Source organism: Bison bison, unplaced genomic scaffold (assembly GCF_000754665.1).
Source record: "Bison bison bison isolate TAMUID 2011002044 unplaced genomic scaffold, Bison_UMD1.0 scf7180017864267, whole genome shotgun sequence".
Classification (NCBI taxonomy): Eukaryota; Metazoa; Chordata; class Mammalia; order Artiodactyla; family Bovidae; genus Bison; species Bison bison.
In genome coordinates, this window is record NW_011494839.1 from 1,653,101 (window position 1) to 1,667,354 (window position 14,254).

The window sequence follows — 14,254 nt, forward strand, 5'->3', positions numbered from 1 at the left end:
TCCAAGGTCAGGTCTCTATATTTTTCATCTGTGATTGAAATCTGTGGGCAGACATTTTAAAAAGACTTCTCAAAGACACTGACACTCTTTACAGACTGGTTATTTTGCCTGGTTGTCTGCTATTTCTATAGCAGGCTGCATACTTAGATTGATATAGCCTATTGAATATTTTAAATTATCAGCCTCACTGTGTCACTGTATCTCCAGTTACAGTCATCCTTGCTGTCTTTGGCTACATCAATGAGACTGAAGTGGAATTTTATTCAACAGTAGTTTAGTCACATACACAGATGACAAACTGAAACACTGATCACAGTAGGACTAAAGCTTTTAAGGCTACATTTTACATTTTTAGACTGATACCACAAAGAGAAGCTACAACCCTCAACACATTGTACTCTCAGAGTACTATAAAAGATAGGTTAATAATGCAGCTAGCACTTAAAAGGGAGAAGGCAATGGCACCCCACTCCAGTACTGTTGTCCGGAGGAGCCTGCAATCCATGGGGTCGCTAAGAGTCAGACATGACTGAGTGACTTCACTTTCACTTTGCACTTTCATGCATTGGAGAAAGAAATGGCAACCCACTCCAGTGTTTTTGCCAGGAGAATCCCATGGACGGAGGAGCCTGGTAGGCTGCAGTCCATGGGTTCACACAGAGTCGGACACGACTGAAGCGACTTGGCAGGCAGCAGCACTTAAAAAGTTTTGTATGTGTCAGGCACTAACCCATGCACTTTACGTACATTATTTTATTCATTTCCTCCAAACAACAACTCTATGAACAGGCACAGACATTAAGTGGTTGTCTCAAGGTTACAGCCAGGATATGGCAGTAAAAGGCTTCAAACCTAGGTAGATGGATGTCAGAGCCTACATTCTTAACTGTTAGGCCTGGAAGGTTAAGTGGGAGAATAATGAGGCAAAACGGACCAACCAGGGTCAGAAACCTAGATTTGGTGATTCCAAAATTAATGGAGAAAAAGTCTATTGAAATGGTCGTGTAATTCCCTTCTGTCTACTCAAATAGCATATTTTAAAATTATTTCATACTTTTCCCTTCCCCCAATGGGAAATAATTTGCAGGATTATGTTTATCATTTCCATCCCCCTTCAGGAACTCTGTCCTTTTCTGCTTTGTTTTTCTTTCCCTCATTCTATATATATATACGCTTTCTCCCCATTTCTTCAGTGTAAATTGCTTCAAAACTTATTTGTTAATCTCCAAAAAACTGTACAAAAACTGTCTTACAATTGTACTTATATAAGAAAGTTAATTACACCATGCCTTTGTTTTGTAGTCACCATTACTTTAAGTACTGCAAAATCTCAGCATTGGCTCTACTGAAAATGGTGATGCATGCCAGATCAGGAGGCAACCTGGAAGTGATGGGCTTGATGCTGGGCAAGGTGGACGGTGAGACCATGATCATTATGGACAGCTTTGCTTTGCCAGTAGAGGGCACTGAAACGAGAGTGAACGCTCAGGCTGCTGCATATGAGTACATGGCTGCATACATAGAAAATGCTAAACAGGTAAAAATGCTGTTCCCTAAAATTTGGTTACTGCAAGTTAAGAGTCTCATAGTTTTGAGTTTCTAAACTTAAAACTATCCTCCTACATTAGAGTTTATATTTTAAGTTATTCTTAACTATATGTAACATATATGAGATTAGCATGGATTTTTTTAAAATTCTCAAGAGAGTAGATCTTAAAAGTTCTCATCACAAGGAAAAAAAAATTGTAACTGCATGTGGTGTTGGATGTTAACTGTACTTACTGTGATCATTTCACAGTATATACATATATTGAATCATTATGTTGTACATCTGAACGAATGTCTATATATATTATACATATATAAACTATATCTGAGTTTTTAAAAGAAATTATAATTCTCATATTCATTATGTGTGTTTAAAACCAAAAAATTGTAAACAACCTAAATGTAACTGGATATCAAGCTGATTAAATAAATTATATCCCACACAATGAACTGCCAGCCAGCCTTTAAAAGGTAGCTATCTATATGTTTATTTATGTGAAACAAATCCAAGAATATTTTGTTGAGTGAAAAAGCAAAGTGTAGAATACTATTGGTGGTATGCCATTGTGTGTTTTTATTAATCTACATATATGCAAAGAATATATTCTATATGCAGAGAGTAACTCTGGAAGATAGGTGTGTAAACCTATGACAGTAACATCTGGGCTGAGAAACTAGTTGAGGGGAAGGAGGTGGAAGGAGACTGAATGACCTTATTGTACATGTATCTTATTAATTTTGTGCCTTGAGCATGTAGTATCTAAAAAAAATTTTTTTAAGCACCATATGCTATAATTATTCTGCATACTGTTATTTAACTGTAGGGCTGTCTAGACAAATCATAAGCATCTCTAAGATTAAACAAGAACCTCAAGCTCCTTTGCTCTCTTCATTTGTTAGGTTGGCCGCCTTGAAAATGCAATTGGCTGGTATCATAGCCACCCTGGCTATGGCTGCTGGCTTTCTGGAATTGATGTTAGTACTCAGATGCTCAATCAGCAGTTCCAGGAACCATTTGTAGCAGTGGTAGTAAGTATTTTTACAACCAGTTGTAATTAATGTTCATGAAGATTTACTAAAGCAGGTATACAGGGAAATAAAAACAGTATGGTAAAGAGCAAGGGTCTGGTGCCAGCCTAGGTTTGAGTCTAAATTCCACTTCTTTGTAGCTGGGACTCTGAACAAGTTATGTAACTTCTATGCATCTTTCCCCACCCTCTGTTAGATGAGAATGTACACAGCACCTGTGTCTCAGTTCCCTGCACACAGTGGGCATTTGGTCGATGTTGAGTGAACTGATTGAATCAGGAAATTGCTAGAACAGCTCTTGCTATGCTTAAAGTATTTTAGATGTAATTCAGGTTACTCTAAGGAAGGTAGAAATTGTTCATCTGTTTAAAAAGACTTCTGGAAAAGACGAGCAAATCTGTAATTAATACTCTTAAATAGTATAATAACTAGATCTAATCTCTAAATAAATGATGAGATTTCCATATTTAACCATTCTGTTGAACTTCTGTGATTTTCCAATTTGGTTATTTTTTTCCCTATTGGTTATTTTTAATTATGTGTGTGTGCCTATAATGTTATATGTACATATGTATTTCTAGGCTTATAATGTTTAAACAAGTAAGTCAGCAGATATTAAATATATCTTTCTTGTAGATTGACCCAACAAGAACAATATCTGCAGGGAAAGTGAATCTTGGAGCCTTCAGGACATATCCAAAGGTAATTTGAAAAATTCCTAGTTCTTATAGTTTTTCAATTTTTAAATATTTGGTTTATTTTTAAAGATGTGTTATAGTTAGTATCTCATTTTGTCCTAAAACAATTTAATGGTATTTACAAAATAGAAGCCCAACTACCACAAATTGTCTTTAGCAAAAAAGTAATACATTTGTGCTGCATGTTGTTAATTCTACTAGAAAAGCAGTTCTTTTGTTAATAAGGATTTGTGCATCATGGCCACCTTCTATCTACTGCAAATCTGAAATAGATATGAGCACAAGTGAATATCACCTAAGGACAAGAAAAATTAATCTATAAGCCAAATCTAGCCTTCAGCCACCGAATGGGGTTGAGGAAGAGTATAAGCAATAACGGAGAAGGCAATGGCACCCCACTCCAGTACTCTTGCCTGGAAATCCCATGGATGCAGGAACCTGGTGGGCTGAAGTCCATGGGGTCGCTAAGAGTCGGACACGACTGAGCGACTTCACTTTCACTTTTCACTTTCATGCACTGGAGAAGGAAATGGCAACCCAATCCTGTGTTCTTGCCTGGAGAATCCCAGGGATGGGGGAGCCTGATGGGCTGCCGTCTGTGGGGTCACACAGAGTCGGACACGATTGAAGTGACTTAGCAGCAGCATAAGCAATATACTTTTTTTTTAATTAGGTGTTTATGTTCAGTAATTGGCTCCCCCAAATGAATGTTTCTGTAAACAGAAAGTCACATAGAAAACATGTTTTTCCTCTGTTGTGTTTAAGTCTTCTATTTTCTTCATTTTTGTTTAGGGCTACAAGCCTCCAGATGAAGGACCTTCTGAGTACCAGACCATCCCACTTAATAAAATAGAAGACTTTGGTGTACACTGCAAACAGTAAGTCATTTAAAAATGTATCTGATGCCAGAATCATCATAAGAAACCTCAAAGATCGTCCAGACCAAGCCCCTAATTTTATAGATGAGAAAAAAATTCAGGTGAAATGCATTTCATAATACCTTTTAAAATAATAGTAAGAATATATAAATTTAGGATAATGTTTGAATCTTTATTAACAATTGTTTTAATCTAACATGTTATTTGCCTTTCACCCATCTATATACGTTTTATCAATGTATAAGATACTTGGCCTGTTGATGAAAGTAAAAGTTGAAGGAAGCTGTATGCAGAGCCAGCCTGACGCTAGCAATTTCTACAGCCCTCAATGTACCCAGTTTCCACATAGCAAAAGTTCTCCCTAAACATTTTTACTCCAAGAGTTAAAGAAGTCATACTAAAAACTACTTAATTGTATACTCCTTTAAAACAGTGACTTTCATGCTATGTGAATTACATCTCAATTTTTAAATCAGTAAACCAGTGAAGACAATTTTCTCCACCTTCTAAATACATCACCTCTCTTACTATCACCTTGACCTAGGCCACAGCCATCTGGAACTTAAATCAGAGCACTAGCCTTCTAGCTAGTCTTCTTGCTTCTGCACTTCACCCCACCCCTTAAAGGGCTTTTGTCAGCCAAACAGATTCTGTTAAAATATAAGTCTGATCATGTTCGTCCTTCTCAGAGTGATTTCCTGTCTCATTAAGAATAAGATCTATAGTGCTTACCATGGACCACACAACCCTATGTAGACTGGCCCCTACAATCGTTCTGAGCCCATCTCAGGGACTCTACTTCTTGTCACTAAGCCTTTGCTCTGTCTGTTCTAGCCATAGTGGCCTCATGGTTTATCAGATGTACTAGGCTGGCTCCTGCCTTAGGGCCTTTGCACTTGCTAATCCTTCTGCCTGGAACATTCTTCATTATTTCCATGTGATTCACTATTTCAGTCAACGAGTGTCTGTTTAAGGGTCACCTTAACAGAGAATGTTCCTTGATCACCCTATTTCAATTAGCACTTTCTAGTCACTGTTACCTTTCCCTGCTTCATTTTTCTTCTTAGCACTTGTGACCATCTGATATGTTTTTGCTTCCTTTATTGACCTCATTAGAATGTGAACTTCATGAGAGAGAAATCAATTCACTGCTATATCCTGACAATTAAAATAGGGCATGGCACATAGAAGTGTGGGCACCCCCCTAAAAAAAAAAGTTTTGCCTGATTACTACTGTCCCTTTCTCCACATCTCCTATCCTAACTTCAAGGAATACTTTACTACTCATGTGCTACTACTGCTCTTATTTTTCTGTTTAGAATTCCTAGAAAATACCAGAATTTCTAGAATTTAATTTTTAAATATGTCTGATCCTTGGCATACTTCTGGAAAAAAAGATTTTTATTTTATTTTCATTTATAAACCAATGAGAGGTTGGTAATTAAATCTCTTAATTTGCTCTACTGAAAAGAATTTAAGCCATTCCTATTTGAGAGAATTGCTCCTAAGCATGAAAACACCTTTGCTGTAATACTTTCACTTTCAGAGTTAACAATTTTTTTCATTTATATTGAGTTGCAGTTTCTTTAATACCTACTCTGCTTCTCTCATCACCAGCAGCAGCTTTTGAAACAAAGACCATGAGGCATACTGTGCTTCCTATACCCAAACAAACCTGCATTTCCTGTTTTTTTCTGAGAAATGAGCCTCTCTAAGAGGAGTTGCTGCTTTCTAACTACCTGCATTGCTAGAGCCTAGAATTTTGAACCTGGAATAAGTAGGATGTTCAAAGATACTCTCTTACTTAGGACCAGTTCCTAAATAAAGAGTAAACTTTTTTTAATAGGGCAAATAAGTTGCTTATTTTTATTTCAAATCTTCAATGAATCATAGTGCCAAGTTAAGAGCAGACTCATAGATCATTTCCTAAATCATTTGACAATGAGCTGTAATTTGTAGTTTACACTGATCTTTTTTCTTTCCTATTTTAAATTCTAGATCATAATCCAAAATTTGTTTTCAACACAGAATCTAATACAGATATTAAATATATTTAACTTTGAAGAGCCTTAGTAAAAATAGGACACAACAGATTTTTAAAATTAGCTTGTATGTTATCAATGTTATACAAGCTCATAGTTTAAAGAGTCACTGGTTCTATGAAAATACCATTCCCTTTCCCCCACCCCCAGAGGGAATCACTTCAACTATTATAGCTATACTCCGTTTAAGTATTTACCCCATTAACTTCAAACAGCATGCTGATAGTGCTACTTCTTGATTTTCAGTTCTAGGCAGTATCTATTATTGACTTCCTGTACAGAAGATGAGGATTTAGCTCCACGAGTAATTTTGAATATTCTTCTTGCTTTCAACTCTGCTACTGAGATTTGCAGCTAATATTAGACCAAAAAATTTCATTGCATCAGCCTACGGAATTAAGACAGTAATAACATTAAGGTGATCCACAAATTTTAAAACATAAAAGTCTATTCTAGACCCTCCAGTTTGAGCTCCCTTATTTTCCATCCTTTATAATCTACATCTTTTGCTCTACTCATCCTCTCTTTCCCCTAAAGTATCAGAGGTACAACCTGTCATTTCTAAAACTGACCTTTCCACCTGAGCCCCTGCCTCCTCTCCCCATACCTAACTGCCTCAACTCCCAGGGCTTCACTTCTTAAACAAGGTCTTAAATGTCTACACTCTGGATATAACAATAAATTAGACCATGAGGTTTTGATAACAGACATAATATCATATACTTTTGCTGCCACTTTCTGTGGTGTTGAACAAGTCTCTACTCTAGAGTTGTTTCTTCTGCCTAGAATGGGAATAATAAATCTTTCCTTTTGTGGTTGTAGGGAAGATTAAATGAGTATATATAAAGCGCCAGGACATAATAAGTGGCTCAAGAAATACACTGTTTCCACATCCTACTTCCACATTTCACTATAGCTTTTCATCTACACATATGCAGGGATATCTTATTTATAAAGCCCTTACTTAGAATTGTCTTTAAATTCTTACTCTTTTTAATCTTTTCATCTACACATACGCAGGGATATCTTATTTATAAAGCCCTTACTTAGAATTGTCTTTAAATTCTCTTTTTAAATTTCTTCACTCCTGAATTGAAAGAACACACATTTCTGTTCGTCCCTGTGCCTTTATCTTCGACAGCACTAACCTGAGAGTGAGGCCTTTTTCTCCTGACATCTGCTTCACTGCAGTGGCATCCTTTGCGGTCTCCCTGCTTCCCATTTCTCCTCTGACACATCTTACCACAGCCGGCCTTCTCAAACATTGATATAAACGGCTGTATCACTGATCTGCTCAGACACCTTCCATGAGTCCCAAGTACCTAGAAGATAATTTCTTAGCCTTATATGTAATGTCTTCTGCTAGCTAGACCCCAACATAGCTTCCTAGATTTCCCTTACAAAATCCTTCTGCTCCCTCTAAACTTACCAGGCAGACTGATTAACTTCTTGTTCCTTTCATGACTTTCCTTTTTGTGAGTTAGGGCTCTCTGCCTAATGCTTCCTCCTTGCTCTTAACATAGCCACACTATAGACTCATGTTAGGGTTACTCGAAATCCTGCCTTTTCCCTGGAGCTTCTCAGGCTGTTCTGTCTATACTAAGAATACTCATTATTGTTAACATTTAATTGGCAGATGATTCATTTTAAATATGCACTATAGCATCACTTACTATTATTCAATATATATCATTGTATTTGTAACTTTCCATGGATTCATCCCACGTGTCCCATGAAAATGGTAAGCTCCTTAAGGTGAAGAAGTCCCTTCTGTTTCTTTGTAACATAGTGACATAGTTAAATATTTCTTTCTTTAAAAAAAAAAGTTTTTCAGACATTTAACCAAATTTCCCTTGATTATAAATTAGGCACCTTTAGAAGCAGCAGCAATTCTTTTAAAATATGCTTTAATGACCAACCTTAAAGTTTTGCTTTTCCAAAAAGCAGTTGTTCCTAATTAGGGGATTAGAAAGGAGGAATCGAGAATCCACATGTCATTTTTAGTATTTTTAAAAGCCTAACAAAAGTAATAGCTAACCTTGGAGAGGGGAAGTTCATTACTGTTGGCTGAAATTTATGAAGTCAGTGGCATGGGTAAATACATGTCATTCAGAAATTTTGATTAGTTATTAATAATTTTTTGAGAATTTCCGGGCTTTACAGAGGGGAGAAATATAACTAGAGAATATTTGCTTAACTGAATTGCAACCACCCCTCTGAAGAGTAAGAAAACCAGTTACTGTTATTTACCTGTTATTCTGTTGGAAAAAATTAAAGCATGACTATTTGGATATAAAATGTAATTAACTTACATTTGGCCATAACCTTTATGTGATGTGGTTGAATGTGTTTTACTTACTAGATTTGTGGTTTTGTTTCATTAGATACTATGCCTTAGAAGTCTCATATTTCAAATCCTCTTTGGATCGGAAATTGCTTGAGCTTTTGTGGAATAAATACTGGGTGAATACGCTGAGTTCCTCTAGCTTGCTTACGGTAAGTACTATGCTTGTGAGGAATGTGTCTGAATTTTATCAATCTATATAAGTTGTTTAATGTCTGAAAGTCTTTTTTATGGAAAGACTGACTTTGCCAAGATGGTGGGCTTGGGAGCAGATTCTGTATGACCAGAGGCCAGGCTAGGATCTGTATTGTGTACTATTGAGACCAGATGAGGGTGAGATCTACCTCTAACTGAGTTAGAGAAAAATGCCAATAGTGTTCTGTGTCTCAGGTAGCACTCTAGTTACAAGTGACAGGAGACCCAACCAACCTGGCTAAAACAAAAAAGAGAATCATGTAAGCTGCAAAGTCCAGGAATACCAGGAGGAGGGCTGACTTCAGGCACAGCCTGAGTTTGCATTCAGACAATATTATGAGGTCTTGGTCTTCCTTTCTCAGCTTTGATTTCAGGTCAGTTGGTTTCAGTTTCAGACTTCATGTGAAATCAAGATGGCCGTATTAGCTTAGACCTCCCAATTCCACATTCAAAAGAAAAGATCAAGATACACAACACACACATACACAGACACATACACACCACTCAACATATTCCCTGGCAAAGCCTCACTGTGTGTCTGAGTTTGTAGGTCACATGCCTAACCTTAAACCTGCTCTGGGCCAAGGGAATGAACACCATGAGTAGTTGAGCCAAGGCAGTCCGTCACTGCTTCACTTCTGGGCTGGAGTAGAAGAAACTCTCCAGAGCACTTGGACTAAGAATGTCCCCCAAAGAAATCAGAATATCACTACCTTATAGCAAGCAGATGCTGCTACCACCAAAAAAAAATGAAAAAGTCAATATTTTCCAATACATCATTAAAATCTAATACCTAGAAGAGGACAGAAACTTCTGTCTAGATCTTAGTTAAGGAACAGTTTTGTTTATCTTTTTTTTTTTTTAAAGTAAGCCACTTCATATAGTACAGTATAGCATAGTGGTTAGAACCACTAAATTTGGACTAAGATAAACTCAGTTCACAAAGAAGTCTGCCATTTTACTAGCTGTGTGTGACCTTCACAGCATTATTTAATGTGTCTGAGGCTTTCTTGGGCCCGAAGATGATAATACCCACATTGTTAAGTACACTGAGAATTATATGAAATATATATAGTAATTTGCAAAGTACTAGGCATATAATAAGGCAATGGCACCCTACTCCAGTACTCTTGCCTGGAAAATCCCATGGGCAGAGGAGCCTGGTAGGCTGAAGTCCATGGGGTCGTGAAGAGTCGGACACGACTGAGCGACTTCACTATCACTTTTCACTTTCATGCATTGGAGAAGGAAATGGCAACCCACTCCAGTGTTCTTGCCTGGAGAATCCCGGGGACAGGGGAGCCTGGTGGGCTGCCATCTATGGAGTCGCACAGAGTCAGACACGACTGAAGCGACTTGGCAGAAGCAGCAGCAGCAGGCATATAATAAAGCCTCAATAAATTATTTTTTGCTCATTTGATTCATTGCACTCATGGGTAAAAACCTCACTTGAGCATATTTACTATGATTTTTTTTCTTATTTCTTATCCTCAACAGTCAGAAATAGTAAATTAGAAAGAGGGAGAGTGATCATAATAGCAAACATTTATTAAATGTTTTCTGTCTATCTAGCACTGCTAAATGCCTCATGTGTCATGTTTCCTTAGAGGCAAGTATGCTGATAGCAGCCAGAAGTGACACATGATGGCATGGGCAGGAAGCAGTAAGACTGGAGCTATCTGAACCTTTGTACAAAAGCAGCCAGCTCTGCTTACTCAGCCTGTGGCTGTCCCTGTATTCCAGCACTGTATATACTGAGGACATTAATAATCAAGAAAAGGTTAAATTATATTTCCTCCTTTTTTGTGTGTAGTTTAATACCTAGTACATTACAGCATTCTAAGAAAAAAATATATAAATAAATGTATGTCATCTCTTTCCCTTTACAGCTAAAGCATGTAATCTAAAAGCTACCAGAAAAAAGTTTTTTTTATTTATATTAGTTTTCTCTGTTTGAAATGTAATTGGTTTCTTTTTTCATTTTCATAGTATAACTGTTTCTGCCATCCCACATTTTTATATCTGCAGCTAAATCTTCTAGATGTGAAGTGATCTACAAACATTAGAGTTTTCTCCAAATCTGTTGGGGAAGGATGTATTGGTGACCTAAACCATTTAGAAAAAGTGAATATAATTGCATGTTTAAAAAATTATCATGTTTGTAAAATCACTGGAAAGCTGGTAGCATTTTAAAGGGCTTTTTATAGTAACTATGATGACAGCAAATGTTTTTAAAATGTCTTGTGACTGAACTGTACTGCCTTTACAGTATCTTACAGACTGAATAAATAGAATAACATAAAGATATTCCAGTAGAAACTTTTAAAAAATATTACACTTAAGTACACTTAAGTGTACATATGTGATTATTAAACTTTTGGTTTTAAAAATACATGAAATCTCAGCAGTATATAGAATATTTCAGTTTACCAAATGTGGGTGTGAATGTGCTGTTTGTGACCCTGTGGACTGCATGTAGCCCACCAGGCTCCTCTGTCCATGGGATTCTCTAGGCAAGAATACTGGAGTGGGTTGCCATGCCCTCCTCCAGGGGATCTTCCCAACCCAGGGATCAAACCCGTGTTTCTTCAGATCAGATCACATCAGTCGCTCAGTCGTGTCCGGCTCTTTGCGACCCCATGAATCGCAGCACGCCAGGCCTCCCTGTCCATCACCAACTCCCGGAGTTCATTCAGACTCACGTCCATCGAGTCTGTGATGCCATCCAGCCATCTCATCCTCTGTCGTCCCCTTCTCCTCCTGCCCCCAATCCCTCCCAGCACCAGAGTCTTTTCCAATGAATCAACTCTTCGCATGAGGTGGCCAAAGGACTGGAGTTTCAGCTTTAGCATCACTCCTTCCAAAGAAATCCCAGGGCTGATCTCCTTCAGAATGGACTGGTTGGATCTCCTTGCAGTCCAAGGGACTCTCAAGAGTCTTCTCCAACACCACAGTTCAAAAGCATCAATTCTTCAGCACTCAGCCTTCTTCACAGTCCAACTCTCACATCCATACGTGACCACAGGAAAAACCATAGCCTTGACTAGATGAACTTTTGTTGGCAAAGTAATGTCTCTGCTTTTCAGTATGCTATCAAGGTTGGTCATAACTTTTCTTCCAAGGAGTAAGCGTCTTTTAAATTCATGGCTGCAATCACCATCTGCAGTGATTTTGGAGCCCAAAAAATAAAGTATAACACTGTTTCTACTGTTTCCCCATCTATTTGCCATGAAGTGGTGGGACTGGATGCCATGATCTTCGTTTTCTGAATGTTGAGCTTTAAGCCAACTTTTTCACTCTTCACTTTCATCAAGAGGCTTTTGAGTTCCTCTTCACTTTCTGCCATAAGGGTGGTGTCATCTGCATATCTGAGGTTATTGATATTTCTCCCAGCAATCTTGATTCCAGCTTGTGTTTCTTCCAGCCCAGCGTTTCTCATGATGTACTCTGCATATAAGTTAAATAAACAGGGTGACAATATACAGCCTTGATGAACTCCTTTTCCTATTTGGAACCAGTCTGTTGTTCCATGTCCAGTTCTAACTGTTGCTTCCTGACCTGCATACAGATTTCTCAGGAGGCAGATCAGGTGGTCTGGTATTTCCATCTCTTTCAGAATTTTCCACAGTTTATTGTGATCCACAAAGTCAAAGGCTTTGGCATAGTCAATAAAGCAGAAATAGATGTTTTTCCGGAACTCCCTTCCTTTTTCTATGATCCAGCAGATGTTGGCAATTTGATCTCTGGTTCCTCTGCCTTTTCTAAAACCAGCTTGAACATCAGGAAGTTCACGGTTCACATATTGCTGAAGCCTGGCTTGGAGAATTTTGAGCATTACTTTACTAGAGTGAAATTGTGCGGTAGTTTGAGCATTCTTTGGCATTGCCTTTCTTTGGGATTGGAATGAAAACTGACCTTTTCCAGTCCTGTGGCCACTGCTGAGTTTCCCAAACTTGCTGGCATATTGAGTGCAGCACTTTCACAGCATCATCTTTCAGGATTTGGAATAGCTCAACTGGAATTCCATCACCTCCACTAGCTTTGTTCGTAGTGATGCTTTCTAAGGCCCACTTGACTTCACATTCCAGGATGTCTGGCTCTAGGTCAGTGATCACACCATCGTGATTATCTGGGTCATGAAGATCTTTTTTGTACAGTTCTTCTGTGTATTCTTGCCATCTCTTCTTAATATCTTCTGCTTCTGTTAGGTCCATACCATTTCTGTCCTTTATCGAGGCTGTCTTTGCATGAAATGTTCCCTTGGTATCTCTGATTTTCTTGAAGAGATCCCTAGTCTTTCCCATTCTGTTGTTTTCCTCTATTTCTTTGCACTGATTGCTGAAGAAGGCTTTCTTATCTCTTCTTGCTATTCTTTGGAACTCTGCATTCAGATGTTTATATCTTTCCTTTTCTCCTTTGCTTTTCGCTTCTCTTCTTTTCACAGCTATTTGTAAGGCCTCCCCAGACAGCCATTTTGCTTTTTTTGCATTTCTTTTCCATGGGGATGGTCTTGATCCCTGTCTCCTGTACAATGTCACGAACCTCATTCCATATTCATCAGGCATATCTATCAGATCTAGGCCCTTAAATCTATTTCTCACTTCCACTGTATAATCATAAGGGATTTGATTTAGGTCATATCTGAATGGTCTAGTGGTTTTCCCTACTTTCTTCAATTTAAGTCTGACTTTGGCAATAAGGAGTTCATGGTCTGAGCCACAGTCAGCTCCTGGTCTTGTTTTTGCTGACTGTATCGAGCTTCTCCATCTTTGGCCGCAAAGAATATAATCAATCTGATTTCGGTGTTGACCATCTAGTGATGTCCATGTGTAGAGTCTTCTCTTGTGTTGTTGGAAGAGGGTGTTTGTTATGACCAGTGCATTTTCTTGGCAAAACTCTATTAGTCTTTGCCCTGCTTCATTTCATATTCCAAGGCCAAATTGCCTGTTAGTGCAGGTGTTTCTTGACTTCCTACTTTTGCATTCCAGTCCCCTATAATGAAAAGGACATCTTTTTTGGGTGTTAGTTCTAAAAGGTCTTGTAGGTCTTCATAGATCTGTTCAACTTCAGCTTCTTCAGCGTTACTGGTTGAGGCATAGACTTGGATTACTGTGATATTGAATGGTTTGCCTTGAAAATGAACAGAGATCATTCTGTCGTTTTTGAGATTGCATCCAAGTACTGCATTTCGGACTCTTTGGTTGACCATGATGGCCACTCCATTTCTTCTGCGGGATTCTTGCCCGCAGTAGTAGATATAATGGTCATCTGAGTTAAATTCATCCATTCCAGTCCATTTCAGTTTGCTGATTCCTAGAATGTTGACATTCACTCTTGCCATCTCTTGTTTGACCACTTCCAATTTGCCTTGATTCATGGACCCAACATTCCAGGTTCCTATGCAATATTGCTCTTTACAGCATCGGACCTTGCTTCTATCACCAGTCACATCCACAGCTGGGTATTGTTTTTGCTTTGGCTCCATCCCTTCATTCTTTCTGGAGTTATTTCTCCACTGAT

General features: G+C 38.2%; 1 protein-coding gene across 1 annotated transcript in view; it reads left to right on the plus strand.

Moving 5' to 3' along the window:
• The window catches only part of COPS5 (COP9 signalosome subunit 5), a 19,607-nt gene that overhangs the window by 1,606 nt on the left and 3,747 nt on the right, over positions 1–14,254 (plus strand). Inside the window, exons 2-6 of the mRNA XM_010848456.1 lie at positions 1,303–1,537; positions 2,449–2,577; positions 3,214–3,279; positions 4,068–4,153; positions 8,580–8,691. Of these exons, the coding sequence (XP_010846758.1) occupies positions 1,303–1,537; positions 2,449–2,577; positions 3,214–3,279; positions 4,068–4,153; positions 8,580–8,691 (628 nt within the window). The remainder of the gene's footprint in view (positions 1–1,302; positions 1,538–2,448; positions 2,578–3,213; positions 3,280–4,067; positions 4,154–8,579; positions 8,692–14,254) is intronic.